This window comes from Bos grunniens, chromosome 23, assembly GCF_055505025.1.
Source record: "Bos grunniens cultivar Pamir isolate PY7600 chromosome 23, Bosgru_T2T1.0, whole genome shotgun sequence".
In the NCBI taxonomy this organism is placed as follows: domain Eukaryota; kingdom Metazoa; phylum Chordata; class Mammalia; order Artiodactyla; family Bovidae; genus Bos; species Bos grunniens.
In genome coordinates this window covers 24,396,568-24,424,130 of record NC_141187.1, presented here as the reverse complement: position 1 = coordinate 24,424,130, position 27,563 = coordinate 24,396,568, and the positions used below count along the sequence as shown (strand labels likewise).

Genomic DNA, 27,563 nt, shown 5'->3' with positions numbered 1-27,563 from the left:
ATTTTTTCCCCAAAGTACCTTTACTCTTTTATAAAGCACCAACAGTTCCCCTGCCGCTAGCCACCAAGGGCAAGGGGTGGGAGGGCAATTTACTGACAAAGATCTATTATATTGCTAGTTAGTACATCAAGGAAAACCTTCTAAAAAGAGGTGGGTGCCAGGTTTTGATCGTTGGAAGGGATGGTTAAAGGCTTTCCTGAAGTTTGTACTCATTACCAAAGTGCCAAAAAGGAAATTCTGAACTGCGGAGAACAAATGCTTAGAGTCAAACATTTTAAATCTTCAAAGCCCAAACTGGGGTCTGTAAGCAATTAAAGTTCTGGGACATTAATATTTTTTGACCCTGCGGAAAGGGGCAATCAAATTCCAATCACGTCTCAAAAACATCTGGACAAATTTGAGCAAATGATTTTTCAGCCTTCCATATATTTCTTTAAATTACGCTGTCAACGGAACAAACCGCGTCCTGGAGCACTAAATAAATGAGCGCCGCTGCTTGGGCCGCGCCTGCGAGAGAAACGTGCGGGCGCACGCAGCGCCGCCCACCGAAGGCCTGAGCCGGCCATAAAACACCAGCAATATGACATCGAAGCCAAAGACAGGAGTAAATCAAATAAATAGAAAACCCACTGTAAAAGTTCAAATGAGCTCTAGACCTAAATTTAGCCAGAGATTTACTAGTTTCCCCTCTGGAGTTGTAGTAAATTCTACTTCTGTGGAAGATGCCAAACAGCAACGTTGGAAAGAGAGTAATTAGAGCTGAGGGTAGAGATGGGTACACGTGGGTGACATATAGACACCCTGAGCAAGCACACGTGGCTGTGTGGGGAGGACAGGAAGATGTGCAACCTGGGCAGAAACAAGCATCCAGGGATGCAGGAAGAACTGGAATAAGGCTCCACCCCGCAAAGGTCTGCCTGTCACCCCCAGGGCTGGGGATGTGAATTGTTAAAAAGCCTGGATTCCGATTAATAAAGCCATCCTTCTCAGAATCTAGAAAACAGAGAAGACTGACACGCACACAGCCCGTAATCAACGCTGAGGGGTGGGCACGCGCAGGGGGGCGGAGCTGGGAGGGCTCCCTACCAGCAATCCACCGGCTTTCGCCACTGAGCTGGGAGCTCCCATTGCCTCCTCCCAAACGAGGTGGCTGCGCAGGTTGGGAGTAGGGACGAGTTTAGGACACTCACTTGGTGGCCAGCAGCATATTCTTCCGGGAGTGCAGGTCACTGGGGTCCGTGTGCTGCCGGTTCAAATATTCAGAAACAGCTTTGGCGGGAAACTCCGTTTCGCAAATATACCCAAAATCCCGAGCTAAATGAACAGCTTCTCCTGAAAAGACAGCCGCAGAGGAAATAATCAGCACCCAAGACCATCCCAAGATCAGGAGGTGTTCCCTGGTCTATTGTTATTGTTCACAAAACAGGTCAACTCTTGGGGGCAGTAGCAAAGGTGGTACAGACGCCCAAATGAACATGGTTCTCAGGCCATGATTAAAGTTGATGGAACAAACTTTGTTCCTGCTGCTCCTTCCAGCCTCTCCCTGATCACGCTTCCAGTCAAATCCTAGCTAGGCAACCCCTGAATAGTTTCGGGTCTCCCACACCCCAGCCCTAAGGGAAAGGTGGGCCACTTGTGGGAGCCACCTTGCAATTGCATCTAGACAGACAGTGAACTGAACATTCAAGCCAGATCTGCCCCCCACCCCCTTTTTTAAGTATCTAACGTGTTAACTCCTGCTTTAAATAAAATTTAAGTCTTCCTAACTTTTGTATCTTCCTATAATTAATATATACAAATATAGATCCTTGTGTGCCTATGTCCACATATATTAAAGAATATATAAATCATATATGGATCAGTGTCTATCCAGCAATGAAATATTTATTCTCCTTGTCAGTTTCCTGCTAGTTAGGTTTCAGGTTTCTCCTCTTCAGAGGTTGCTGCCATCATTCTCCTAGTTCAAGACTTTCTACTGCACAAAGATGACACAGCAGCTATAGAAAACCTGGACAGCTGAGAGACTCCTCAGTTAATGTGGAAACCCCTTTCGAAAAAAGCATTATTACCCTTTAAAAACACAGCCTTAGGGGTTCAAGGGAAGATCTTAACATAAAAAAGAGATGTGCTGAATTATCCCATAGCCACATTATTTCTAAGGAGCACGACTACTTTTAATCATCATTAGCATAGTAACCAAACACTTCCAGCTTACAACAACTCATAACACTGAAAACTGCCAATGGAATATTGGCATTTCAGTGGGTTTTCCAGTTCCTTTCCTTTCCACCCAAATCCCTGTCTTGGGCTGAAATTACCTTGACTGCTTTTCAAAATGAAGATTGTGATTTTAGCAATATGCTAAAGGGCAAAAAGTAAAACCCCCAGGCTGAGAGGCAACCAGTAATAAGTGTGGTCTGGAAATTTGGTCACCTCTGCCTCTAGAGGGTAAGTTTGGGCCAGGCAACTTTGCCTGAAAGATGTCAAAGTGCAATGCCTATCAATGTGATGACTTTATGGTTGCTGCCTAAATATTCTAAGATCCCCTGCTCCAAAAACTAACTCCCCGAAGTAGTGTCATAATATCGTATCCATAAAAATAGAAGAAAAACCCAAAACCTACATGTTAGACTCTAGAGAAGATTCTACAACTTCCTCTATTAGGTCCTTCTAGCTGTATTTCCTGTGTCTTCCACAACCCACAAATTCAAATGCAGATCCACTTATTCTAGACTCTGGAGAAGATCCTGTTTATTACATACCATAAATATCATCTCCAATCCCAAAATGATGAGCAAATTAGAATGTGCTTGTTATAAGTATGGGCCTTTAAATTTACAACTGAAGATCATACATGATTCCCCTCCATGTTTCCTAACTCCCCCTCCCATTCCCCTCATCCCCAACCCGTATTTCTCCTAGGTCACTGGTCTTATGAAGCTCTATTTCAATAAATCCCAGGTAATCAGTGGGAGATAGGGGCCCTGGAAGTGACATGAGTTTTAAAATAACCATTAGAGATCATGAATGCAACAGTAATTTCACAAATCAACAGTGTGTTTAGTACTACTGATGATTCAGAGGTAAAATTTGGGAAGGAGAAGGGGTATAGAAGGGATTGCTGGTTACAGAGTTATTCTTGAGTTTGTTAGAGGTTGTTTCAGGTACCATGTCCTGCGCCTGGAGGCACCTGCACTGGCTTGGAGGCCAGACCTGAGCACTCTCCAGAGCTCGGGGACCCTTGCACACATCCCTTGGCCTCCGGACAATTGCCACTCCCTCTAAATAAAAAGACCTTTGAACTTTTCAAGCAAACGCTTGACATCCAACTCATAAGGGCACAACAAGTGCAATGATTTCCAGTTAATCATGAAACGTGTAAAATGTCAGCTTTCAGCCAACAGTTAAACTCTGCCACTTCATGAAATGGCCACACGTCTTGCTTACCTTCCACCAGGGAGGTGAGTAACGTGACATTTGCTGCTTTGCGTCTGCCGGCGGGTAAATTCAAACCGATTTTCTCTAGCCTTTCTCTCAAAGATCTCCCCCCATTTTTCGATTTGGCTCTGAAATTGCAAGAATTAACATTCTGATTAACCTCAGAGTGTTCCTGAAACAAAGTTTAGATTTAGCAATCTAAAGCCCAGTGGAGCTTGAAGAGGTTTTAACTTGAGGTTAGCACTTTTTTTTTCTTCCTTTTGGTTATTTGCTGATAGTTTGCTGAGGTTTGCTTAATTTCTGCAATACAGAGCATAAAAAAATCGAGTCGTTCTTTTATCTCATGAGAATAAAAAATGGGAATAATTAGGGTGTAGGTTGTGGGTCCAGAGAAGGTAGAAGTTGCACGTGCACAAGCCCAGCTCTTTCCTGGTCATGGAGCCAGAGAGGTGAGCCAAAGCCGGCAAGTACAACCTTGCCGAAAGACAGGAAGAACTGGGTGGTTCAGAAAGGAGAAGGCTCAGCCTGAAACAGGTGGGCTTTGAGAGTAAGAGGTCAAGAGTCACAATAAAATGGAGTTGGGTTAAAAGGGGAAGGAAGACTGAAGCATGAATCTAACGATGATATTAGCAATCATAATAACAGTAAAACTAGCACCAGAGGAGTTTAGTTACATGATAAGTGCTTTATACTGATCATCTCACTTAATCTCAGTAAGTTTCATACACACACACCCTCAATTCCTAGGGGTAATTGAAAGAAACTTCTACACTGTAGAGCTCAAAGGACTCATGTGAAACTGAACTACAAAGTAGAGCAGAGCAAAAGGACTCAAAATGAAAAAGTCTGTGGGTCACACCCTTACTTCTTCCCAGTGATCCCCCTTTATGTGCTAAAAATACAAGAAAAAACCTATTCTGACTTCTCTTGCTGTGCTGTTCACCCGGCCACTTTTAGGGAAGAAGGGGAGTTTCAACTCCCAAGATAGGCTAACTTGAAAAGTTCATGTCATGCAATGTCACACCTTCATATCGGAGGCACTAACGAAGACTTCAGGCGTTGGCAGGGACTTTTGGGGAGGCTTTGAATCTTTAAGATAAAAGCCAACTCCTCCCCCAGTTTCCACAAGGAGTCTATGGATTGTCTTTCTCCAACACTGGGGAGCATATGAAAGGCCCCAAGGAATACCTGTCTATACTTCTAAAATGGTGTCATTGTTATTTTTGGTAGTGGTACTGAGGAAAGGAAGTCACACAAGTCTAGAACAAAGCTTTTCAAACCGCGGGGTACGATGCATTAGTGGGACAGGATCAACTTAGTCGGCGCCAAGTACACTTTAAAACAAAATAAGAGATCGGAGCACACTGCAGGTGAGAAGGGGGTTGCGCCATGATACTCTTGTTTTAGGTAAGTGTGTGCAGATTTGGGGTCCCACTCAAGGTAGAGAATGCTCCGAAGGGTCCTGGGAGTGGGAAGAGGGGCGCCGGGTACAGGGCGGGGACGTGGAAGGTCCCCAGGCCCGCATGGCTGGCGGGAGGGCAAGGAAGCGCGAGCTGGGCGGGGAGCACGTGGCGGCGGCGGCTGTAAGCTGCAGAATTCGGTTGCTAGGCAACCGCGCGGCATTAAAAAGTGGTTGGGGTGGTGGGTTACCTTCTGAGGACGCCGCCGAGGAGAGACGCATTGAGGCATTCGGGGGGCGACAGCCGTCTCTGAACTTCTCCCACAGTTACTTTGTATTTTGAAGTTGAACTAAGCAGAGACAAACGGCCTGGGACCGAGCAAAACACCTCGCCGGTGTTGACGGACATGCCTCCTAAGAAGCCATCTTTATTCATCATCAGAGAAGTCACAGATTTGGGAGGAACCGGAACTAGAGAGAGAAAAAAAAAATGCCATAAAGGTGACCGGGTTTTGATCCTAGTGACCGCCGATAGAATGAATGTGTCGCTGCCTGCGCAGGGGCGAGGCCACAGGCCAGGCGCCAAGAGGAAAGCTGCAGGAGGAGGTGTGTGTTCCCATGGTTCCGCGGTGCGTTCCGAGCTCTGTGTACAAACAAAATGCAAAAGCTATCACCTCTGGAAACTTACCCCAAGTGTGTGGACATGTGAGAGTGGCTTGCCACAGTCCCGCTCACTACACGAATCAGGAAAAGCACGCAACCCAGAGTTTGGATTGTGCTGTGAAGCCAGACAAGTCCGATTCCATCACGTGTTGGCTGTGTGACCTTAGACATCTCACTAAAGCTCTCTGAATCTTAATGTCCTCATCTGTCTCCTGATAATCACATTTGGTGCTGAAACCTGAAGGCGATGCTCCCTATCAGTGATATAAAATAGTAATACCAATGGTCTTTACGGGAACCCTTCCCTCCTCTATTTGATACAAATCTATGGCCATCACTGGCAAAGATCAGGATGGTGAGCCCCATCAGTCACTCTGCCCAAGAACAGCCAAGTAATAATACCATTAAATTGGGGCAGTTGGACCCAAAAGAGCTGCTTATTTCTCTACAGTGGATCCCATTCTTTGCTATATCCTAACAACAGATTCATTTAGAAATGAACCCAAATGCTCCTCTCCAGTGAAAGCAATTCTGCGGTGACATGAATTTTGTTTACAAATTAACGTAAAGCACCCGGCTGGTGATTGTTTGGAGCAGTTATGATTTACAACAGGTGCCCTGATCAATCAACCAATCACTCTAATTCATGTGAGCGGCGGTCTTGCCTTGCCCCAGTTGTTTCATTTCGGCAAGTAATTGATAACAAACCGCACTCAAGGTATGTTTTATGCAGAAGTTAATAAGAGCTGACAGCTGGTTGCCACTGCTACCCAGGCGCATTCAGTCTCTCCAGCCTGTATTTCTGTTTAATTGTGTTTCAGTGTCATCTGCACCTTAGGAAGAGGCGGGGCTCGGTAGAACCAGAGGCTAGGAGCCAGGAACAGTGAACGGTCAGCTTCCCAGTCCCCTGGCAGTCTCCCTCCCTTGGACTTCTACACGGCTGATGCCCATTTTCTTTCTGCAGGCCACTGGGCAGGCGACACTCCCTGCTGGCTTGCCCTAAACCTTAGCTTCTTCCATGGGGATCTGAAGCCCCTCAAGCACCTCTCCAGTGATCACCAGGCCAGGGGACTTATTGAAACATGCAGTGTTTCTGGCATGAAAAAGGATGCTTCCATTCTTCCTTTTTAATAAAGAGTCTGTCTCTATAATCCTGGTAAGAGAAAGATATGCTTTTTCTACTCCCTGGAACCTAGAACCCCACATGTCAAGCAAGTTAGTATAACCTCCCTTTACTAGAACAGACTAACCACCCTGAGTGTTCTTGAAACAGCTTATTCTCTCTACCACAGATCCCAGCATTTAGACCTTCATGATATTTTAGAGATTCCTAAAAGGTAGGTCTCAAATCTTCTATTTCCTATAAATTGCATTTGGCTCTTTACAAACGCCTGGAGAAAGGGTTTTCTGAGGACAGTGGACAGAGAGACAAGCATTCCCTTTTTCTACTTCTTAGTAGACATTTTAGAGTTTCTGATCTCTCTATATAGTCTCTCCCAGGGCTGAATGAATGATATCAGCTAACCAAGTGAATATTCTGCACTGTCATGGTGGTGGAGCAGTTACAAAGTGAGGTTTCTTCTTTCTGATTCCCTTCATCACAGTCAGTGAAGTGCTTCCCATTTGAGGGAAATGTGAGTAAAATATGGATTTAAAGTCACTTAAAAAATAATGATTGGGGTGGGAACACCCTGTCATTTAATTCTCTTACACAATATCCACATCTATTTCAATATGTCTTTTTTTCCACTACTGTCCTGATTTCTGTATTTCAGATTCATATGCAGGCACTATAAACAAATAATGCACGATCATGGTAACCTTGGAAAACTTCTCTGCAAAATACAGATGGCCCTTTGTAGTTTTAATATGGTATGAACTGTAGAAATAAGTTGTATAAAAAGCTTTGTCTTTGATATTCAGCAACATTTAAAAATTTAAATCCTACTGTATTTAGAAAGAACATTTTAACAGAACCCCCCCATCCCCCACGGCCAAGCAACTTGAAAATAGTAAGTTAATTCCTATTTACGATACTGGATAACTGAATATCTGCTGAGAATTGGAATTCTGCCTGCTTTTCACAGTCCCAGGTGCCAAATCTCTTGAAAAGCCAGGCCTTTCAAGACATTTTATAGCCTGCCCTCAATTTCACTATTGTTAATTGCCTGATTTACCTGACAAGAGCAATTTCCTTTGGGGAATGTCCATAGCTCCCTCCCAAGGGCTGTACCTTTTGCATATACATTATCACCTAAATATCACCCACCCAGGCAGCATCCCTCAGCACTCTGCTGTCTAGGGGGAGAAGGAAGGAGAGAGTGGTGATGTTTTTTCACTCCCCTTCTCCCCTCACCCCCGCCCGACAAGACTGTTTGAGCAGACACACTTCAGGTTATATTTCTGTTTTTGAATTTAAGTATCAGTCTTGTTCACACCCTCCACTCTCTCATCCTCAGGTGCTAAATGCTGGCCTTTGAATGGTTTCCTAAGCTAGACTCTGCACATGTCTTGTCTCACACTCTTCTAAGTCCAGCCTACTTCCAGCATCTACCTTCCCCTCCACTCTCACACCTGCTTTCCTCAGCTGATTAACCCCATATTTTATTCTGTCTTTTCCCTTCTGCTTTCCTCCAGCTTATCAATAAACCCAGGGAGCAACAGGGCCCGGTTGATTTGTTAGTAATTATGAGCACACTGCTCCTGCTCACGGAACCCAGAGATGACTAAGATAGGTTTAAAGCGACAGCAGGAAATGGTAAGGAAATGGAGCATAGCAAAACTCAGCGTGAAGCTTTCAGTTCTTTATATGTTTACAATTTTCTGTGCATACATTAAAACTGGGTGGGATTTTTTTTTCCTCTTCAGTTCTCAGTTGGATAGCGTAGCCAACTTCTGGATGTAACACCCACAAAACTTGCCCCCCTCCCTTTTAACTTGCATTATATGGGGGCAGAAGAACAGAGGTTTAAAAATTGATCAATATTTCATTACAGGGACTGGAGTTTAATTTGAAAGAGTAGAAGGAAAACCGATTGGAGAAAATCTTATTCATTAGTGGACTCTATAGAGCCAAAGTGTTAATAAGGTAGCGTTTCATCTTTACACTTAAGTATGAAATCACAGCTCTGATATCTTTGTGTTTGACTGGAGGCAGGTCTTCTGTGGTTCTGATCTGTTGGTGGGAGAGAAGGAAGAAATGAACCCATCTAATGGACTGAAGCCTAAGTCCCTCTGAAAGGTGCTCGGACTTAAATATGGAAACCTCTGCTATTCGCGGTATCTTTTGGGGCTTGCCTGGTGGCTCAGAGGTTAAAGCCCTGGGTCGGGAAGATCCCCTGGAGAAGGAAATGGCAACCCCCTCCAGTATTCTTGCCTGGAGAATCCCATGGACGGAGGAGCCTGGTGGACAATAGTCCACAGGGTTGCAAAGAGTACGACTGAGTGACTTCACTTTCACTTTCACTTGCACACCCGGAAGCAGCAAGAGGTGGAGCATTGCTTGAAATAATTACTTCTCACCAGCAGATCACCCTTTTCCTCATACTTACATTGCTTCTCATCTACCTGAGGGCTAAATGTTTTTCCATATGTGTATAAGAGCATGTGTATAAACATGAGCACTGAAATCCTGAAGAAAAAACATAAAAGGATTCTCACAGAGAAAGCCAGAACAGAAGAAAACTACAAACATCCAGTGTTGGCATCCTTTAGGGGCAAAGCCTAAGAGGCTGGAAACTGGGTTGGATCCCATCATTTAACTCAGTGTGTGGGACCTTGAGAGAGTCATTTGTCTTCTCTCCATCTCAATTTCCTCACTGGAGGGTGGGGGTGGGAGTTGGAGAAGAGTGTCTAACCTTTCCAGCTTTGAAATTAGATGAACTCTGATTACTCCCTGGGTGGCTGGAATGTAGCTGAGAGTCTCTAGTTGAATAAAGGCCGATAGGGACCCAAGTCAGCTCTGAAAACATGAACCTCTTCCTTTGAGAGGAAACTCATAGCCTTCTCAAAGGTTCTGACAGACTGGGTGCTTTGACCTCCTAGGTCAGAAGGCGGAATCTCAACAGAACCCCTTGTAATAGAAATTGGCAATTTCTCTATCACCCCCCATACCCGGAGAAAATCCACACCAATCAAAGTGTTTATGTGGGGAAGAGGCCAGAACTAACGGGAAAAAAGTGGGAGAGAACCAAGAAGCTGAACTGAAACTAACCAAACAGGATATCCCTAAGACCAGTGAAAATGGCCCATAGTCAACACTTGGACCTTGGACTCCAGCCATGCCAGTCATTCCAAGAAATCCCAGCATCTTTTTCTGCTGTCTAAGATGTCCAGTCGATTGCATATTGGCCTCTAATTGCACCAAAAACTTTTTCTAAAAGCCTAGGTGAGCCTTCTTTAGGCTGGTGGAAGAGTGGCAGTGATCATTTATAGGAGCTGGGCACCACCCCACCCCCTGCCCGGCCCAGATTCCTAATCTTAATGGAACTGAGAGTTAAGAATGATTTTTTAATGTCTCGTTGGATTTTTAGACTGTTAATGTACCGAATCCTTCTCATTATTACTTTATTGATTGCTCATTGACCAGCCCCCTTCAAATCGTATTAACCACCCTCTGCCGGTTTAGATTAGGAGAGTTTAAAAAGCACCTTTCATTACTCCCCCCGCCCCCAACTCCTGCCATGGAGTTGAGACTCGCTGGCTTAATGGGAGCTCTAATGGGGCAGCTAAGAGGAGAGGGGCCCCAGTCCCTGCCGATTGCATTAATAGCTCAAAGGGGGCCAATACAGAAAATTAGCCGTAAACGAGCTCTGGAGATCTTCAAATGAAAGAGCCATTTATCACGTTGGCTACCTTCACTCCACTCGTTTGCTCTCTCTACTGGGAACAACTCATTTCCTCTTAACTAAATTACTTCAGAAATGTCAGCTAAGCCCAGATAGCAAACATAACAAGAGAGCTAGCCTACAATCAATGGGGTGATATCAACACGGGTGAAAAACTGGACAGGGTTAAATTTTAGGACGGAGACCTTGCATAATTAGACACACGCGCGCGCACACACAGAGACCTATATCCTTTATGTCTAAGTTTTCTCCCTTAAATACACACAGAGGCAGAGAAACCTGAACCTGGGCGGGTTGCTGCCACTTTATTAATAAGGTAGACCTTTAAAAATCTCTCTAAAAGCCCATTAGAAAGCAAATAAAGCAACCAGGTCCCTTGCCAGTTGTTGAAATTTAGAATATTTCGTCCAGGAAACGTTCTCACCTCTTCTTTTATGAAATTAATCTCTTCCTCATAAAGGTGGGGGAGGGGCAAAGACGGGAGACCAGAGGGCAGGGAAAGAGCTAATGAATCCATAACCTTATTTTAAGTGGTTCATAGTGATCTAGAAAACTAAATCAACCACTTATTCCACTTTTGCCCATGGCTCTCTAAAGATAAAAATATAATATTAGGATCTTTTCGTCATGTAATAAAGCAAATACCTGAAATATTAAATAATGGACTTGACCTCACACTTCATATTCATACCACACTCCTTAAATCAATAGAATGACTGGGGTGCCACTTAAATGTGTTAGGCTGTGCATTTTTAAAAAGGTTTGCAGGGGGCATAAAAAGTAGTCCATATTTCCAAAACCAGAAACTGCCACGTTAGTCAATATTCTTTTCTTATTCCTGGAGATCCTCATATATACACACACATTCACATTTCACTGACAAACATACACAAGCCCTGAAACCAAAGCATCCACATCTAAGAATATTTTCAGCTCCATTTTGTTAGGCAAGTTCAGTTCCAAATATTTTTATTGGCCTATTAATAATATTTCTAATTGGTCATCAGTTGGGCATGCCCCACCGCCAGCCCCGATGCTGTTTCAGCCCCCATAGAGAACTCTGAGCTAAGGGATTCTAGCTTTCCATGAAAAGGGACAGAAACTAGAGAAGAAACCAAGAAAGCCAATGAAGAAGCGCCTCTCCTCCTCCCCATACTAACCCCCGCCCCACCCCACCCCCATCCCATCAACCAGCAATTAACCACAAGAGAAGACCCAGGAGGGCATGGTGAAAGTGAGCTGTCAGTGCACTTGCAAATCAAAGCGCAAGCCCAAGTGTCCCAGCGAAACCAAACCCTGGCATTAAAAATCCGAAACGATACTATCTAAGGAAGAGTCGGAGACATTTGGAGGAACACTTAAATACTTTTACCCCAAACCCTACTATTCCTCTTCAGGATATTACATTCAAAAGCCAAATGGCATCATTTCAAGTACAGCCTCCCCTCTCCGCCTCCCACCTCTCAAAGTGACTTTTTCTGCTTTTGTAAGAGCAGAAAATTGAACACACCTCATCCTGCTTACACACCCTCCTACTCTACCGGCTTGACTCTGCATTACTTTTCAAACCATCCTTTCCCTTTTAATTGTTTTTGTGAATGTCATCTGGCTCAAATGAATCAAAAGTGACTGCAGCTAGGGATTGTTGACACCAAACAGAAGGACAGGCCTTCTCCAGCATCGATTAAAAAAAGGGTTACAGTAGTTAAAACTGTAGCTCCAAATACCGGTTCTTGCGATAATTAAAGATTGCACTGTTTACACATTCAAGCTCCTAAATTTGTGGCATGTGAATGACATTCGGGCCTTTTGGCAGCCACACTAATCGCCAGGCATTCTCTCAGTGACTGTCAGAGAAGAGGGGGGAAAAATTAAGCAGCTGCAATACGCCCGAAATGAGTTATTGTAATTACATTTAATTAGTTTAATTAGTTAATTATTTTGCTTACAGCTGTACAAGAGACTGCAAACATTTGTTAATATCACATGCCCTTTACCAGTATGGGGTGATTCCACAGTCACACTAAATCATGAATGCATATGTAGGAAGATTGAGAAATGTTCAGAGGCCAGCTCAGTTTCTCAGGAAGAGCATATTTAGCGACACATTTGGCACAATTAAAAAAAAAAAATCTGAAGAAACAACTCGTAAAACACAGAGAACTGGGAACAAAATTACCACCCCAAAATACAAAAGCAAGGAGAGAAGGAGCTGCCCCAATGGCATAGGGTTTGGCTCAACAAACTCCAGTTATCAATGAAATAATTACCTCATATTTTTGAAAGCAGTGTTTCCCAACCATACAGAATGGTAGTTCAATTATTTATGATGTATCTAGGATTGCTAGCGAATGTACTGTGAGAAAAATGGCAATGGTCTCTGTCTCTCTCATCAGGGTTTCTGCCTTCAGTCCCCCACCCCCATCCCTTCTTCCCAACAGGCATTTTCATCCAGATAGCCACTGTCCTATGATTGTGAACAAACACTGGTGTCTTATAAAACAATGAAGTCCTTCAAAGTGAAAACGCATCATAAAGACGTGAATGCACAGGAAAACTTGGCTTACTTTGGTGGGAGGGAGAAGAATCCATACCTTTTTTTATGACAGACTGGTCCAGTAGATTCATGCCGCTGTTATTGGCATCTTCAACTGACTGTGAATATAAAAACATCACTATTCAAATCGACTGGATATTAAAGAATCGCACACATAAATCATGTCATTCCAAACTGGAGTTTCTGTTATTTCCATTTATATTAATTCACAAAGGGAGGTTTTATTATTATTATTATTACCTCCAAATGGACACAGAAATGAAATTCACCCAAATTATAAATTCTTCCAATGGAAGACGAGGAAAGAGGGAACTGAGAGGCATCTGGGATGCAGGATTGGTTTAGTGATTATATTAAACATAGATATTACATAGACACATACACTTATATTATTCGCTCTTATGAATTGTGAAAATTTGGCAGCCGCTGAAAGATTTCCACTGATATTAGTCAGAGCGATGTCTGTTTTCTATGCTATCCCAGTGCATCTTAACCCCAGAGTCATTTTACAAATACATAATAGTTTACATTATAGGATTTTAATTAAAGTCTGAGCAATTTGGAATGGAATGCAAACAGCAACACATAGGAACACGTTTGCAGGCCGTCAGGACCGCACACCCACTGCGGTTCACACACATCTCAGTGCTGTGTGAGCTTCCTGCTGCAGGACAATCCCTGCAAGGGACCTGCACAATCTGCTCCCCCTGCCACTGCTGCTGCCCAACAAGAAGCACACCTGTTAGGAAGGCAGTAACTACAGACATGCACACACACACACACACACACACACACACACACACAAACACACACAGGATCTCCCGGTGAGCAGCACCTGGGTCATGGGAAAGAACAGTCACCTTTCTTGCCAGTTGCATTCCAGAGAAGGAAAATTTTGACCCTAGATGTTGGCTGCACTTCAGAGGGGAAATGGCTGTTAGAATGATATTCTTGCTGTCAGGATGCACTAGGCTTCTAGCTGTGCATCCCAGGGCATCCAAAGGCGGTGGATTCCCACCCTCTACTCCCCACTGAAAATCAGGGTTGGCCTTTCCTGCAATGTCCAGCCGCTTTCCTTGATCCTTACAAACCTGTTTGGACCAATCTGTCACCCTCTCTACAGAGGAGTAAAAAGCAAAGGGCTTAAGAGGGAGGCTGTGTTTAGACAGCACCTCCCACCCACTCAAGCTGCATCCCCAGACAGGGTGTGTGTTCATCACAAGGAAGAGACTGTCTACCCCAAACAAGCAGCACATTAGAAACGAGATGATCTAATCACGGAGGGGGCATGTTAATTTGTTTCTTTTTGTTTTTAATAGCCACTCCTCTGTTCTCAGAAAGATGAGGAAAATTGTCATTCCCCATAAGAACCATTTTCCATGTTGCAACATGCCATCCCCATCTTAAAGTAAAAAGAAAATGCTTAAAAAAAAAATGCTTCATGTAACTTGTTCAGAACTCCCAGGAGACCCCACCATGCACACCGGGCGCGCACACACAAGATTCACGCCTTTCTGTGCTCACGTGTCTACAGTGGCGACGTGTCCACGCAGGACAGAAATATTCGCCTGTGTCTGTGGACGGGCAGACCCGCGATCTTACGGGCCAGGACCGTGCCCCGCCACACCTCACCCTCACGTCGGTACGTAAATATGTATATACGCCTCATCAGCGACGTGGGGTAGTTGTGGTAGTTAATGAGAAGGCTCTTGTCTGATTTTCTATCTAATTACGGCCGCCTGCTGGGTTTTTGTACAGGATATTCACGCAGCATGCTGGCGCTTAATCGTCACAGGGAGGATCGTAAAGATTTAATTAGGACTGCATGCGGAAGCGCGGAAAAACAACTCAGACTCGTAATTACTAGACTTCTTTAGTTAAAAGTGATACCAGGGGTTGCTTTAAGACAGTAGGGTGTGTTTGAGTGTGTGTGTGTGTGCGTGTGTGTAGGGGCTTTGACTTAACATCTTCATATGTTTACACTCAGGTAGGAGAGGTGATGAGAGGTTAGAGAGCAAAGACCAGAAGAAGGAAAGAGGTGTTCACAGCAACTGAACAAACTCCAAACTGAGTATCATCTCCAGCTCTCTTTCTTTCTGATGCTTTTTTCTGAGTTTTTAACACTGTCCCCACTCCCTGCGTGCCTGCCCGTGCCCGTGTGCGCGCGCGCAAGAGCACACACACACACACACACACACACACACACACACACACACAAAATGGGTGAAATGTAGCATACCAGAACCCAAACAGCGATTTGCTGGTTTAATAGCCCCTGTGAGTAAATTGAAATAGAAATTGACAGGGTTTTATAGTTTCATTTAAAAAATATTAGAAGCATTTGGTTAATTAGCTCTTCTCTTTTGCTTCTCTCACGATCCGGGCGGTGCCCCGCGTGTGTGTCTGGGTCACACAACATCTTGCCCCAACCCTGGGCCAGGTGAGGACCCTTGGCTGAGAGGCCACTCCCCCCTCCTTGGCCTGGCAGCTCCCTGGTATCTGCTGGATCGCGGCTGGACTGACATAGATCCGGGACACACACTAGGCCCCTGAGATGGAACAAGTGACTGGGGTCCAGGCTGAGGCACCTCTGGTCTCTTTTTACAGATGGGGGGGGGGGCAGCGCAGCCCACCCATACCGCAGAGGCAGGAAATGGGAAACGCTGAAACCACCAGCCGCTCCTGCCACATAGTCCCCTGCGCTCCTGATCCCTAACTCAGAAGGGGAGCCTCTGGGATGGAACAGAGGAGGCGCAGCCTCTGGATTCAGGGGTCTCATCTTTGGTTCATCTCTTCCCCTGTCTTTTTTTGTCACCTGCCCCGTGTCTTGTCAAGCACACCCGGCGTCAGGAGGCCTGTCACCGCGTGGGAGACAGAGATCCTCCCTTTCTCCTGGGAAGACTCAGGGTGAATTCCTCTTGACCCCTGGCACCGAGGGTCGACCCCGAGAAAGTCTCCCGGGCCTCCCCACCTTGCCAGGGGACCTGCTGAGATGCTTCCGGGGGAGGGACGGGGAGAGATGGGGTGGGCGGGGAGCAGCCAGGGCCCTGGGCCTTCGCTTTCTCTGCTCTGGGCTCTCTCCACCTCCCGGGCCTGAGCTCCAGCCGCAACTTCCATGAGGATATTCTCCCAAACACACACCAACCTGACCTGTTTTATTCTCGCCTCTTGCATCTGACCAAACCCTCCAAAGTTCTCACAATTCTGCCTTAAAAATACAATAAAATGACTAAAAGCAAAGAAACCTATTCCCTCTTTGGGTGCAGTCTCTGAGTTTAGTAGCCTGAGCCACCCCGCCTGCAGAGTGGTAGTGACATAGCCAATGTAGCGTTGCCAACAGCAATGCTGATGAGTTGATCCACTTTCATTATCTAGCACTTTGAACCATACCCACAAAGGTTAATTTAAAAACTTTTCCCCCTAGACAAGTATTACCCCAATGCATTAAAAACACACACACACACACTATTGAATATTTCCTTTCTCATATGATATTCTGAAATGAGCAATACCTTCAGGACAGAAACAGTTAAACTTGGTTAAATCAACAAAACTACCACTTATGACTATGGGTAATCCAGCCACAACTCAGGTGATTCCATTATTTCTGGAAATAACTAAATTTCCCCTAAATCAGTAAACCATCATAGACGAGACACAGGCAGCATTTAATGCTATCACCACATTTTAACTGTTCAAAATACATTTTCTTCAGCAAGGTAAAGAGAAGGGACTCATGCACCCTTTCTCTTTCCCATTTCATGTTCCTTCGCTTTAGAGGTATGTCTATAATGGTGCATAATATAGACAACCATGCCAATGAGATTGAAGAATCCCTTGAAAACCTTTCAACCATATTTATCTGTTCTAGAGACTAAATTAAAGAGCAAAAGGAGACCTGCTCAGAATCACCCAGTTTTCAGAAATCATTTCTTTGATGTTTCTTTGTTTAATTTAACCAAGTATTCTCCACCAAATCGGGCTCCATTGTGTAGGTTGCAGATGGGATAGTGATGGGGTGGGGGGGTGTTTGGAGCCTTTTGTTTTAAGAAACAAACATGTGATGCCTCTTCAACTGGTGACACTGGGGAGAGGAGGGTGCTAGCAGAAAGAAGGACTGGGGAAGGACATGGAGAATGTTGCTCAACTGCCGTTTCATGGTCCAAACGGGGGAAAAGAACCTCCAAAACGGTATGTGTCCTCATGAACCCCCAAACAGAATTATGACTTTCTGGGTCTCTCCCCATAAATCTTTCATTGCTCAGATGCTGCCTCTGGAGCTCAGTTCTCTTGGAAAAGGGTTCTACAGCTTATGGGACATTCAAAGTAAGACCTGGCTTGAACAAAATAACACATTTTTCTTCCAGTGTGCATTGTCATGCTTAACAGAGTCTCTGCAAATTTAGCAGGAACCTGTATAGAGGTCCCTGCACCTCCATGCTGCAGCTCCAGCCTCCGGGCAGCCAGGATTCCACCTGCCAGGTCAGGGGGCCAGACCCAGGGGGGTAGGTTGAGAGGGCACCCGGCCTGGTTACACAAAGCCAAGAGAACTGGAAGGAGTACCCTAGCTAAGGCAAGACAAAAACACCTAGCTTTGATTCTAATGATCCCAAACTAGCAAAACACAGTACACTTTTCTCCTTCATTTTTTCATCTCTCACACTTCTAGCTTTCGTCATCGAAACCCCAGAAAATGCCACTAGAGAGTCATACAGGTAATACACAGTTACATACATCGAGTCCATCTGCTCCTATACAAACTACCTTCCCTCCACCCCTCCAAAAGACAGAGCTGTCCCTCCCCACCCGTCCCGGCTCCCTGGGCATTTGTTACTTGTTTATTGTTTGTGTGCCGTTACCTGGACGTCCTCCATGCCGGGATGGCCGAGGCCGTGCAGCGAGAGGCTGTCCCCCATGCCCGCGTCAAGGCCGTGGTGTGCTGAGTGCAGGAGCACGTCGGGCCGGCGGACCGAATGGTAGTCCCTCCGGGGGTCGAGGCCCGAGAGCTGGGGCAAGGCGGCCCGAGGCTGGGGCAGGAGAGAACCGGCTTCTGAACCCACTTCTTGCCGCTGCCGTTGCCCCCAGGGATGCTGCTGGGGCTGGTGGAGGGGGTTCAGGGAGTAGGGGTCGTTGACGTGGGAGTAGGGGTCCTGGCTCTGGTGGTAAGGGAGCGGCTGGTAGGGGGGCGGGAAGTAGGGCGGCTGGAAATCTGACGACGGGGTGTGCGACAGCGGCGGGGCGCTGGAGTAAGGTCCTTGGGACACCGAGCCCAGCTGGGAGAGCCGCGAGCTGTGACTCGGGACGCCATCGTGCCGGTCCTGGGAGCGGAGAGGAGAGAGAGAGAGAAGGGGAAGGGAAAAAAAAACAAAAACAAAAAACACAAGCGACAGATGGAGAAACCCGGCTTGGGCATCCTCTTCCCAGGACAGGGGAAACAAGAGTCTGAAACTTAGCCTCCCAAGCTGACTCAGAGGGTACATGATTTCAGCAATTCCAAACGCGAGGCTTTGGGGAACATGGGGGCGACTCACCCACTGAACCAACATCTAAGCCTTCTGTTGGGGTGCAAAGCCGGCAAAAGGGATGAGATAAAGTAACAGTGTGTATGGGGTTGGGGGAGATGATCAATTCCCTAATGAAAAATACAGGAGTCTAATACACTGTATTTGTTCTTCTGGGTGTTTTAGACTGTTTTTCTAACTCTTCCAGAGGTCCAAAGCATAACAAATAAAACTTCCTACTATTTTCTGTGCTGCTCCTCTCGTTCAAAACCAACTTCTGCCTTTCTGGCAACCCAGCCCGCTGGCCAGGAGTTCCCCAACACCACCTGGTCATTCCAGGACACCTAGGAATCTGCCTGATCTGAGTTTCCTGTCACCCCTTCCTTCCCAAGAGGAATTAAATAATTTATGTAGTGTTGGGTCGAAATGGATCTCATTCAAAAATCATATCCTGAGTCCGTCTTAAATTAAGTTGAACTGCGGTTCAAAGGAGTTCTTTCTAAGGTTGCTTTTCAGTATCTAATATTGTCCCTACTCCAGGGTGTGAAGATGAAAGACCTGGGGTTGGGAGGGGGGGAAACCAAAAAATAAAAACAAAAGGCCTAGACAACTTAGTGTTGGTCCTAAGTGGACTGCTGAACTCAGTGAAAGGGGAAGGTGTGCCTGAGTGTGTGTGTTTCTCCCTCTCCTCTCTGGAAATGCCATGGTAAAGTCCCCATGGTTCTTTCTGGAGAAATAGTCACCTAAATTTCCCAACTGCGATGGCAAATAAAAAGTTTTTCTGTTCGGCCTCCCCCTACTCCCCAGCTGACTCATGGAGCTCAGACAAACACACAATGCAGAGAAGCAGCTGCAGCCTCGTCCAATTATGGTGCTAAATTACCAAGCCAAAGGCGCTCGAAGGAAGACAGAGAGCGAGAGTGAGACGCACACACAAGAGACAGAGACAGAGAGACAGTGAGAGGAGAGAGCATGCAATTCTGGTACAACGTGAATCCAGACTCACCATGGATGAATAGGTGTGGACTAACATCTGGAAAAAAAAGCCTGGTTACTGCTCAAAATCAAACAATGATTTAAAAAAAAAAAAAATCAAGGAGTCCAGCAGAGAAACGAGCTGGACACAGGAGCCGAGCTTGAGGTGTTTCCAGGACAAGCCATCAAAAAAAAAAAAAAAAAAAATCCCCCCCCACCCCCAAACGAGATTGGCGACGCCTGTCACACACAGACAGCGCTGTTCATCGGCCTCTTGCTTGTCTTTTTGGCCTTTTTTCTTCTGCGGTTCTTCGGGGCTCCAGGAGCAGTCCTCTTCCGCCCGAAGCTGGGCTCAGACTGCTCGGGCGCCCCTTCCTCCCTCCGCTTGCCTACACCGCCTCATAATAATTGATATTCATGACTATTAATATTACACGAGTACTTTAAAGGGAGAATGGAGGACAAATGGAGCGTGAAGCAGCAGCGGGCGCAGAGCTCCCCTACTATTGTAAATGACGTTCATTCAGTGGAGAATTACTAGATGTAATCAGACGAGGGGGCTGGCAAAGGCAGACCGGGGGAAAAAGTTTAGCAGGAAAGAGGCAGAACTTCAATTAACTGAGCCAGGGACGCGCGTAAAGCAGCCCCTGCTCCCCTGAACCAGACGGTGAAGAAGAGAGCATCCTTGGGGTCTTGTGCTGAACCGTAGGTGTCTAGGTTCCTGGAGAGGGACTTTCCTAATGGGAAGAACTGACCGCCCTAGGTGCTTGGCGTGCAGATTACAAAACAAAATAAAAAGGCGTTGCCTCCCCCTTTGGAGAGGAGAGCAAAGGAACCGGTGGGCCCGGCTGTTTACAGTGACGTTTACAGACTTTCACAGTATACTGGAGATGATGCTTATTTATTAAAGGACAGAGGCGAGATGGGGGGCTTTGCATCCCTTGTGTAGCCTTTCCCTCGTTAGTGCTCCTGCAGTCTGTGATTTTTTTAACTTCAATTTAAAATATATGCAATCAATCTTCAAGTACACTAAAGTTATCCTTTCCAGGCAAAGCCAGGGGCAACAGAAAACCTTTTTGGACGTTTCAGGAACCCGTTCAACTGGCCTGACTGCCATTTCTGTTAAAGTTCAACCTTCCTCCCGACTTAAATAGACTCCTTCCACCGGCTTCGCGTTCTCTTATATTTTTTTGAGCAGAAAAATTAGGCAGATAGGAGTACCTGCAGTATCTCTTGTCTCTCTCCGTTGGTCTCTCCTCTCTCCCACCCTCTTTATTCTCCCCTCTTTCCCCCTTCCACTCCACCCCTCCCTCTTCCTCCCCCCTCCCTCCCATTTAGCTAGTCTACTTTTGGACTCTTAGAACGAGTTTTATCCTGCTTACTTTTCGGAACCCAGTGAAGCCCCTCTATATACCCGGAGCTATTTACACCGTGGTTCCATCGCAGCCCGCGCCAAGCCCACTTTGGGCGCTCACATTCTTTAGGACGGTTTTAGCGCCTTCGACTTGACCATTATCCCGGCTGTTAAAGAAAGAAAAGGAGGCCGAACCGAAACAAACCCCACCAGGCGGAGGCGCGGCTCTCTGTTACAGTCAATACACAACCACAAAGAGGAAAGGAAAGCCCCAAGTCATCATTGCGCAGAAAGACGAATCTCCTCTCTCCTCTCTCTCTCTCTCTCACTCACACACGCACACAGACACACACACACACCCCAGAATCAAGATTTGGGGCTGGGCAGAGCTGGGAGATTCCTGGCGCGGGCGCGGGGTGCTGCTCTGAAACTCCACCAGTGGCCGTAAGGCGCGCGCCGGCTCCTCGGAGCCGCGGTCTGGGTCGCGGGGCTGGGCCGGCGGAGTCGGGAGGAGCCCACTCCCAGGGTCCGCAAGGCGGCTCCCCGTCCGGCTTTCTAGGATCGTCCCGGAGCGGGCGGGGTGGCGTGTCCCCCGCGGGTTGGGGATCCTCTGCGTTCCACCGCTACCGCTTCGTCCGACCCAGCGCTTCCCGTGCCGATCGCCCGAGCCTTGGCTTCTCAACGTCCCCTCTCCGACTCCCTCCCGATCTCCGGCCACCGCCCGCTCGCCAGCTTCCACCTCCCCCTTCCCCAATTCCTCTGCCCCTTTCCTTTCACCTTCCTCCAAGCTTTTCTTTCTCTCTTCCCTCTCTCGACGTCTCCTCGGAATCTTCGCTTTCCCCTTCCCCTCTAGCCCCTAATTCGGGGGCTCCCCGGCTGGTGCGCTCGGAGCGAAGTTCCGCGGGCCTGGGCCGCTGTCCCCGCTCCTTCCGGCCGCCCGTCCCGCGCGCAGCCCCGCCACCCCGCCGCTCCGTCGGCGCCCGAGACCCGAGCGCACGGCCCGCGCGCCCGGCCCCAAGGAGGCAGACGCCCGCCGGGCTGCAGACAGCATCTCCATCCGAAGGGGAGTCCCCCTGGCCTCAGCGCTAACAAACCGTGCGCACTCAACCCGGGTAGAAAATTTCGTTAAAAATGCCAAGACATGGGGCCGTTTGTACGCCCCGAGTCTCAAAGAAGCGAAACATGAAAGAAAAAAAGAAAATTAAAAAAATTGTCTGCTATGGCTCCTTGGCTTGCGCTCTCTCTACATCCATCTATCCGTCTGTCCGTTGACCACCCTCCTTCTAATTTTTCGTGCTCTACTTGGATCCGTTTGTTATCGATCTCAAAATTTTTATTAAAAATAAAAATTCAAAGCCCGAGTCTGTTGCGAAGGAGGCTTGAAAGTCTAATTCTCTCCCACACTCAAAACGAGGAGCCTCTGCCTTTATTGGTCTCTATTTTCTCTGCCCACATTCACTAGCACCCGTTCCTCATCAGATCCTGAAGGAGTTGGGGGCGAGGAAGAGAGAAAGAAAAATAAAATACCAAAAATCAGAGAAATCTCCTAGGTTAAAGTAGTCAGATTTCCACCTTAAAGTCCCTTTTCAGAATGTCGAAGTCTCCCCAAGCCAGCTTTTCGAAAAGTTAGAGAAAGCTGAGAAAACCGGCCGGAAATCTACAAGCAAATAGCTTAAAAATATAGATGAGTTGGGGTGTCAAGAAGCTCAAATTCTCTATCTGCAAAGCTCTAAGATGCATCTGGGGGTGTCGGCTCACCTCATAGATATCTTCGTACTTGACATTCTCCACGAGCTTCCAGAGCATGATGGCAGCCTGGTCTCTAGGAGGTGAGTGCATTCATGTGAGGAGCAGATGTCTGGCTTCTCAGGACTCCGCTGTCTGTAATGATCCATCTATAATTGGAAATGGGGGATACACACCAAATCCGACGCTCCTCTCCCATCGCAACTTATATCTGTTGTCTCAAACAATAGGCTGGAGAAGTAAGCCTCAGCTGAGAGAAAAACATGATTACACACACTGGAGTTAGATGCAACCCACAGACATATATATTCTAAAAAATCATAAACACGTATTTACACCCAGACACCCACATTTAGTTATATAAGCACCCCTGGGTCAGGAAGAGTCTACAGACTCTAAACATGTATTTAAAGGAGAGAGAGAGTTGGTCAGCATGATTAATATAAATATACACATTTAAAACCTCTATATTGAAAATGATGAATCATTGTACCCACTAATTTAAAATCTTTACAATTCATTTGGGGAAACCAGGGTGCCCACAGTTCCCCCATTTTCTTATGTAGATTTTCAAAGAGGACCATTACTGAGATTTTTAAATACAAAAGCTCCTGTTCTTGTTTGTTCAGCAGGAGGCTTTTGAAAGCTGGATTTGGGGATTTTAAGGGTGATCTCTCTGTGTTGATGGCTACACAACTTTTTTTTTTTTTTTTTTCCTTCACTGTACCTTAGTCACTGTAGAACAAAAAAGCCGGCTCACCACAAGGACCATTTCTTATATTTTCCCAGTCATTCTGCCCAACACATTTAAAAACTTAAATACTGTGTAACCACCTAAGTCTGTCCTACTCATCCTTTAAGGGTTGTTTGTATTTTCAACGGATTCCATGTGCCATTCTTTCTTTGGCTGAAGTCTCCATTTTATGAAGTTTTTGGGGTTGTTTTTTTTTTTTCAGATGTCGGAAGCAACATAGGTGTACAATCTCGCAATGTTATTTTCAAGCCTTCTTTGCAGAGGGATGGGATGTTTTATATCTGCATTTGTTGTCTATAACTTTTAAGTGGTTTTAATCACGGAGAATCAAGAAATGGTCACCTGAACCTTTGGACGGTTTAAGAATGTTTTTTCAAGAAGATACTGAAAAATACTTTAAGATATGTGGGGGGTTGTTCGTTTGAGTGTATTTTTTCTTGGTAAGGTAATTTGTATAGCTTTTTTTTTTTTTTAAGAAAAATATAAACATCAACAGGAACAAAGTTAACCGAACCTCGAAAATGGGCGCCCTTTAAGGCACACGGTTTCCGAATTTCATCGAAGCAAACGCTCACCTCCTTGCCCCCTTTCCCCACCCCCTCTGTTTTTCTACTCCCGTCCAGGGTGCGGAAGGATTCCCACTGCCAGAAGGGAAGTCCAGTGGAGGCTCTCTGCCCCTGGGGCAGAAAATAAATGACAGGAGGGAATGAGGAGGGACCAGGGCAATTTGGGGTGGAAGTTATTAAACCTGATAAGAGTGAATCTGCAAAGGGCGACTGTCTCTAAACCTCTGGACTGCCGAGCGCTGCCCTGCGCTCGGAGGAGAGGGCTCCGGACAACCGCGGTGGATATCGATTCGATCAAAACCAGGAGACGCTTCATATCGTGCAGAATGAACAAGTCTGCAGATTTTTAATTTATTTTTTAAAAAGATAAGTCACATGAAAGAAACTCGAAGAAGGTGCATCAGAAGGAACTTCAGAAATGTGCCCTTTCCTAGTTTCCAGTTTAATTTTTATGTTGTCTTTCCCTCCCTTCCTCATCTCTCCTTCCTTTTTCCCTCCATCCAGTCTTCCTTCTACCCTCTCTGACTCCTTCCCCCACTTTCTTTCTCCCTTCTCTTCTCTACTTTAAACATTAACACCTTAAATTATACAAAATCTGCACAAATCTTCGGCTAGATTTCCTTCTTTGCTCCCGAACCTAGTCTGGACATGGGCAGGCATTCTTCCTGATTTTGTTGTGTGGTGGGACTAAAACCAATCTCAGATCAATATTGTCCAAGATAAATATTATAGACTTGGAAATTCAAATTCTCTAGACAAAATTTATTAATGGGAATAGCTGTCTTTTCCCTTTCAAGTCAGTAATTCCTTTATCCTTTTTACTTAAAGATCATTCCAACCCAAATAAAAAGCACTTGGGAAAAAACTTTTTTTCTCTAAATGCTTTTAACACCTTTTAATCTCTTTTTTGTATATCATTGCTTAGTCTAAAATAAATAAACTCTAAAGCTTGAAACAAACAAAAAAGCCTGAGAAGGATACTTTTATATAAACAACTACTTAAAAATACCTAATACGTTGTTAGGGTAACTATTTTACATAGCCGTATATAGAGAATTTCAATTTTTCCGTGTGTAATTTTATTTTGTGGTACAATTGTGTATTTTAAAAATTAGAAATGTCTTGAAATATTTGTTTGAAATTTAAATTCTTAAGAAAAACGGAAATCTGGTTTATTAGGAATGAAGCATAAATTTTAAAATATATACACATATACATATATGTAAGAGATACCCAAAGAAATACATAATTTATCATTAAAGTCCGAGTCAATTTTTCAACGTGGGCATTATTCAAAAAATCCTTGAAATTGCAAGGGAAATTTTTTTAGGACGCCTTCCCTAAGTCATTGAACGGGCAACAGCGCCCTCTGTCGGGGTTTTGTGTAAGCAAATTCTGCACGAAAGCATGATCTTTTGTTTTTTCCCGAGAGATTTCTTTCGGTTCTTCAAAACCTGTTATTACTAAGGACATTTTAAAAGTTCAAGTCTTATCATATCTACTAATTTTAGAAATGATTTTTCCGCATCTAAAAATTCCAAATGCTTCAAGTATGTACAAATAAAAGCTCATTCTCTTCTAAGAAAAATTTCCTAACTTAAGCCAGCTTCTCTCTAACTTTCCATTGCATTTCGCTTTAACCTCCAATCACGTGATGCAGGAAAAGCTTCCCACGAGGACTCAATAAATGCAAAACAAAGGCAAAGGCAAAACAAACTCTGGTTTCGAAGGGAAGATAAACGACCCAATGTATGTATTTTCATCATCATTTCATTTTTCATTTCATCATGCCTTACACACACACACACACATATATATATATATTTGTTTTTTGTTGCTTTTTCAAGGCTGGTACACCTTGAGCCACCCCAGGTTCACATTTTCCGCTCTCACTTAAATTTATTTCCGTTTTTAACAGCAGGAAGGACGGTTGATTATACTCGCCTTTCCTCAGTCTCAGAGAGAGGGACTATTTTCCGATAAATGTAGGAGCCATACATGGAAGTGAACGCTCTTAGCATGGAGCCCTCTGCTGGCGGTTTTCTAGTAGATTTCGAACCTTTTTTTTTTTTAATATCATCGAAAAATATTTTATTAAATCAACTATTCCCACTCTGATGTCTCACTTCTTTCTTCTAAAAATCTAATTAAGAATTGTCCAAATTTCTCCGACTTCCTTCCTTCCCCTATTTTCATAAACTCTCTCTCCCTGTAGCTCCCTGTGACTGCCTTTTCTTTTACACAATACGCTGTCGGCCTGGGTTTCCCTCTTCTGTCATTCCAAGCCACAAAGACAGTAAAATGGGGGAACACCAAGATTTAGGATTACCGTGTCACTTTAGGACCCGGATCCCTTTCATTTGGGTGTCGGAGTAAGCTATTTAATAGCCAGCGTACTGAGCTGTGTAATGGGAATGCATGTAAGAATTCGTTAGGATCACACATGGGAAGGAATCCATTCCATACTGTCACTTTGCAAAACAATTTAATTTCCCATCATCAATTCAAGACCCCGAACTGGGTGTAAAGAAAATGAAGGCTTTCATCAGCTGGGGATGTGCATAATTTCCTGCTTAGAAAGTAAGGGTGAGAACCCCAACCTAGATGTCCCGGCTATGTACATACTCAGCACTTTCTCCACACTGCTATGATGCTGTCTTTCTTCCTCCTACCCTTCTTTCCTTCCTTCCTCCCCAAATGAAGGAGACAATATTTTTGGACTATCACTTTTCTCCAGAGTTATTGTTGTCCTGGATTCATAAACAGGCAAAAGAAAGCAAGAAAAAGGAGCACTGACTGATTTTCACATACCCAAATACTACTTCAACCTCTTACCCATCAAAAAGCATAATCGCTCACCAAATCAGGCATTACAGGTACAAGTTTTATCCTGATAGTCTGACTCTAATTTGTTTTGTTTACCACATTTCTATCTAGAAGCTTTCTTGTAACCATATTTTGGAGGAATCTTGATTATATATTTTTAACATCACTTTGGAAAAATTACTGTTGAATGTGTGAAGCTACAGTTCAAGCTCCTGACCTTAGGTTTATAAGACTTTGCTACCGTGTAAGTGTCAGTGATCTGGATATGAGAGAGCAAAATAGGAGGGACTAATGTTTGCATTAAGGTTTTCTTTTTTTAAAATTAAACGCAGGTGGAATGACCTCTAGAATGATTCTTCATGATTATACAGATGGAGGCAAACACTGGAAAGGAAACAGCTTTTCTTGCTTTAACCATAACGTTTAATCAGTGTCAATATTGTGAATTTCTAAAGTGATGTTTAAACTGAAATCACTTGTAAGGATGAAAATCACTGTGACGACAGAAACTTCTACCTTCTCTTGGACTTTGAGGAGCAGCAGTAATTTTATTGCCTATTTTGGATGTTCGGCCATCCTCAGGCTTTCAAAACTGTTTAATGTGGGGGGTGTGAAGTTGCAGAAAGGAACACTTTTCAAATTTCTATCTCCTGCAGATAAAGAGGTTAAGGAATGGAAGATAGGGTAGGGCTTGGAGTAAATGGTGCAAACAGCCAGAGAACAATTGTTTCCAACACCAGTGGATATTTCACATACAAAATGTGAGAGGTGCTCATTTTCCCTGGCGTGACCAATGCAGGGGGACAGGTATTTCCATCATTGTGAATATTTTCCATATTATTGCTTAAAGAAGGGGCAATCTCAAAGGGTGAGAACACTAAACATTTTGGTTTCAAAATGCAACCAATAGACCAATACACATCTGTGAGGAAAAATT

The 27,563-nt window shown here is 45.0% G+C and overlaps 1 protein-coding gene and 1 long non-coding RNA gene across 9 annotated transcripts in view; one reads left to right on the top strand and one right to left on the bottom strand.

The window, feature by feature from the left end:
- The window catches only part of TFAP2B (transcription factor AP-2 beta), a 31,757-nt gene extending 9,032 nt beyond the window's left edge, over positions 1-22,725 (bottom strand). For 2 of the 6 annotated variants that reach the window (XR_015152757.1, XM_086370755.1), the window contains exons 1-5: positions 17,764-18,399; positions 12,942-13,002; positions 5,089-5,308; positions 3,448-3,566; positions 1,191-1,332 (exon numbers count right to left, since the gene is read on the bottom strand). Coding sequence is in view for 5 of the 6 variants with exons in the window: in XM_086370755.1 (XP_086226881.1) it covers positions 1,191-1,332; positions 3,448-3,566; positions 5,089-5,308; positions 12,942-13,002; positions 17,764-18,384 (1,163 nt within the window). In the remaining variant the exon portion in view is untranslated. Of the gene's footprint in view, positions 1-1,190; positions 1,333-3,447; positions 3,567-5,088; positions 5,309-5,525; positions 6,740-12,941; positions 13,003-13,764; positions 14,513-17,763; positions 18,400-19,411; positions 19,439-22,492 lie in introns of those variants that run through there. The other 4 variants (XM_086370756.1, XM_086370757.1, XM_086370758.1 and 1 more) reach the window with 4 other exon arrangements.
- LOC147346947 (uncharacterized) lies at positions 5,026-10,321 on the top strand. 3 transcript variants are annotated; one of them, XR_015152760.1, is made up of 4 exons: positions 5,026-6,218; positions 6,322-6,656; positions 6,793-6,837; positions 8,654-10,321. It is a non-coding gene; the product is annotated as an uncharacterized LOC147346947 (long non-coding RNA). The 3 variants fall into 3 exon arrangements; XR_015152758.1 differs by lacking the exon at positions 5,026-6,218 and having other exon boundaries at positions 6,527-6,656; positions 8,658-10,321; XR_015152759.1 differs by lacking the exons at positions 5,026-6,218; positions 6,793-6,837 and having other exon boundaries at positions 6,523-6,656; positions 8,658-10,321.
- Positions 22,726-27,563: the final 4,838 nt, after the last annotated feature.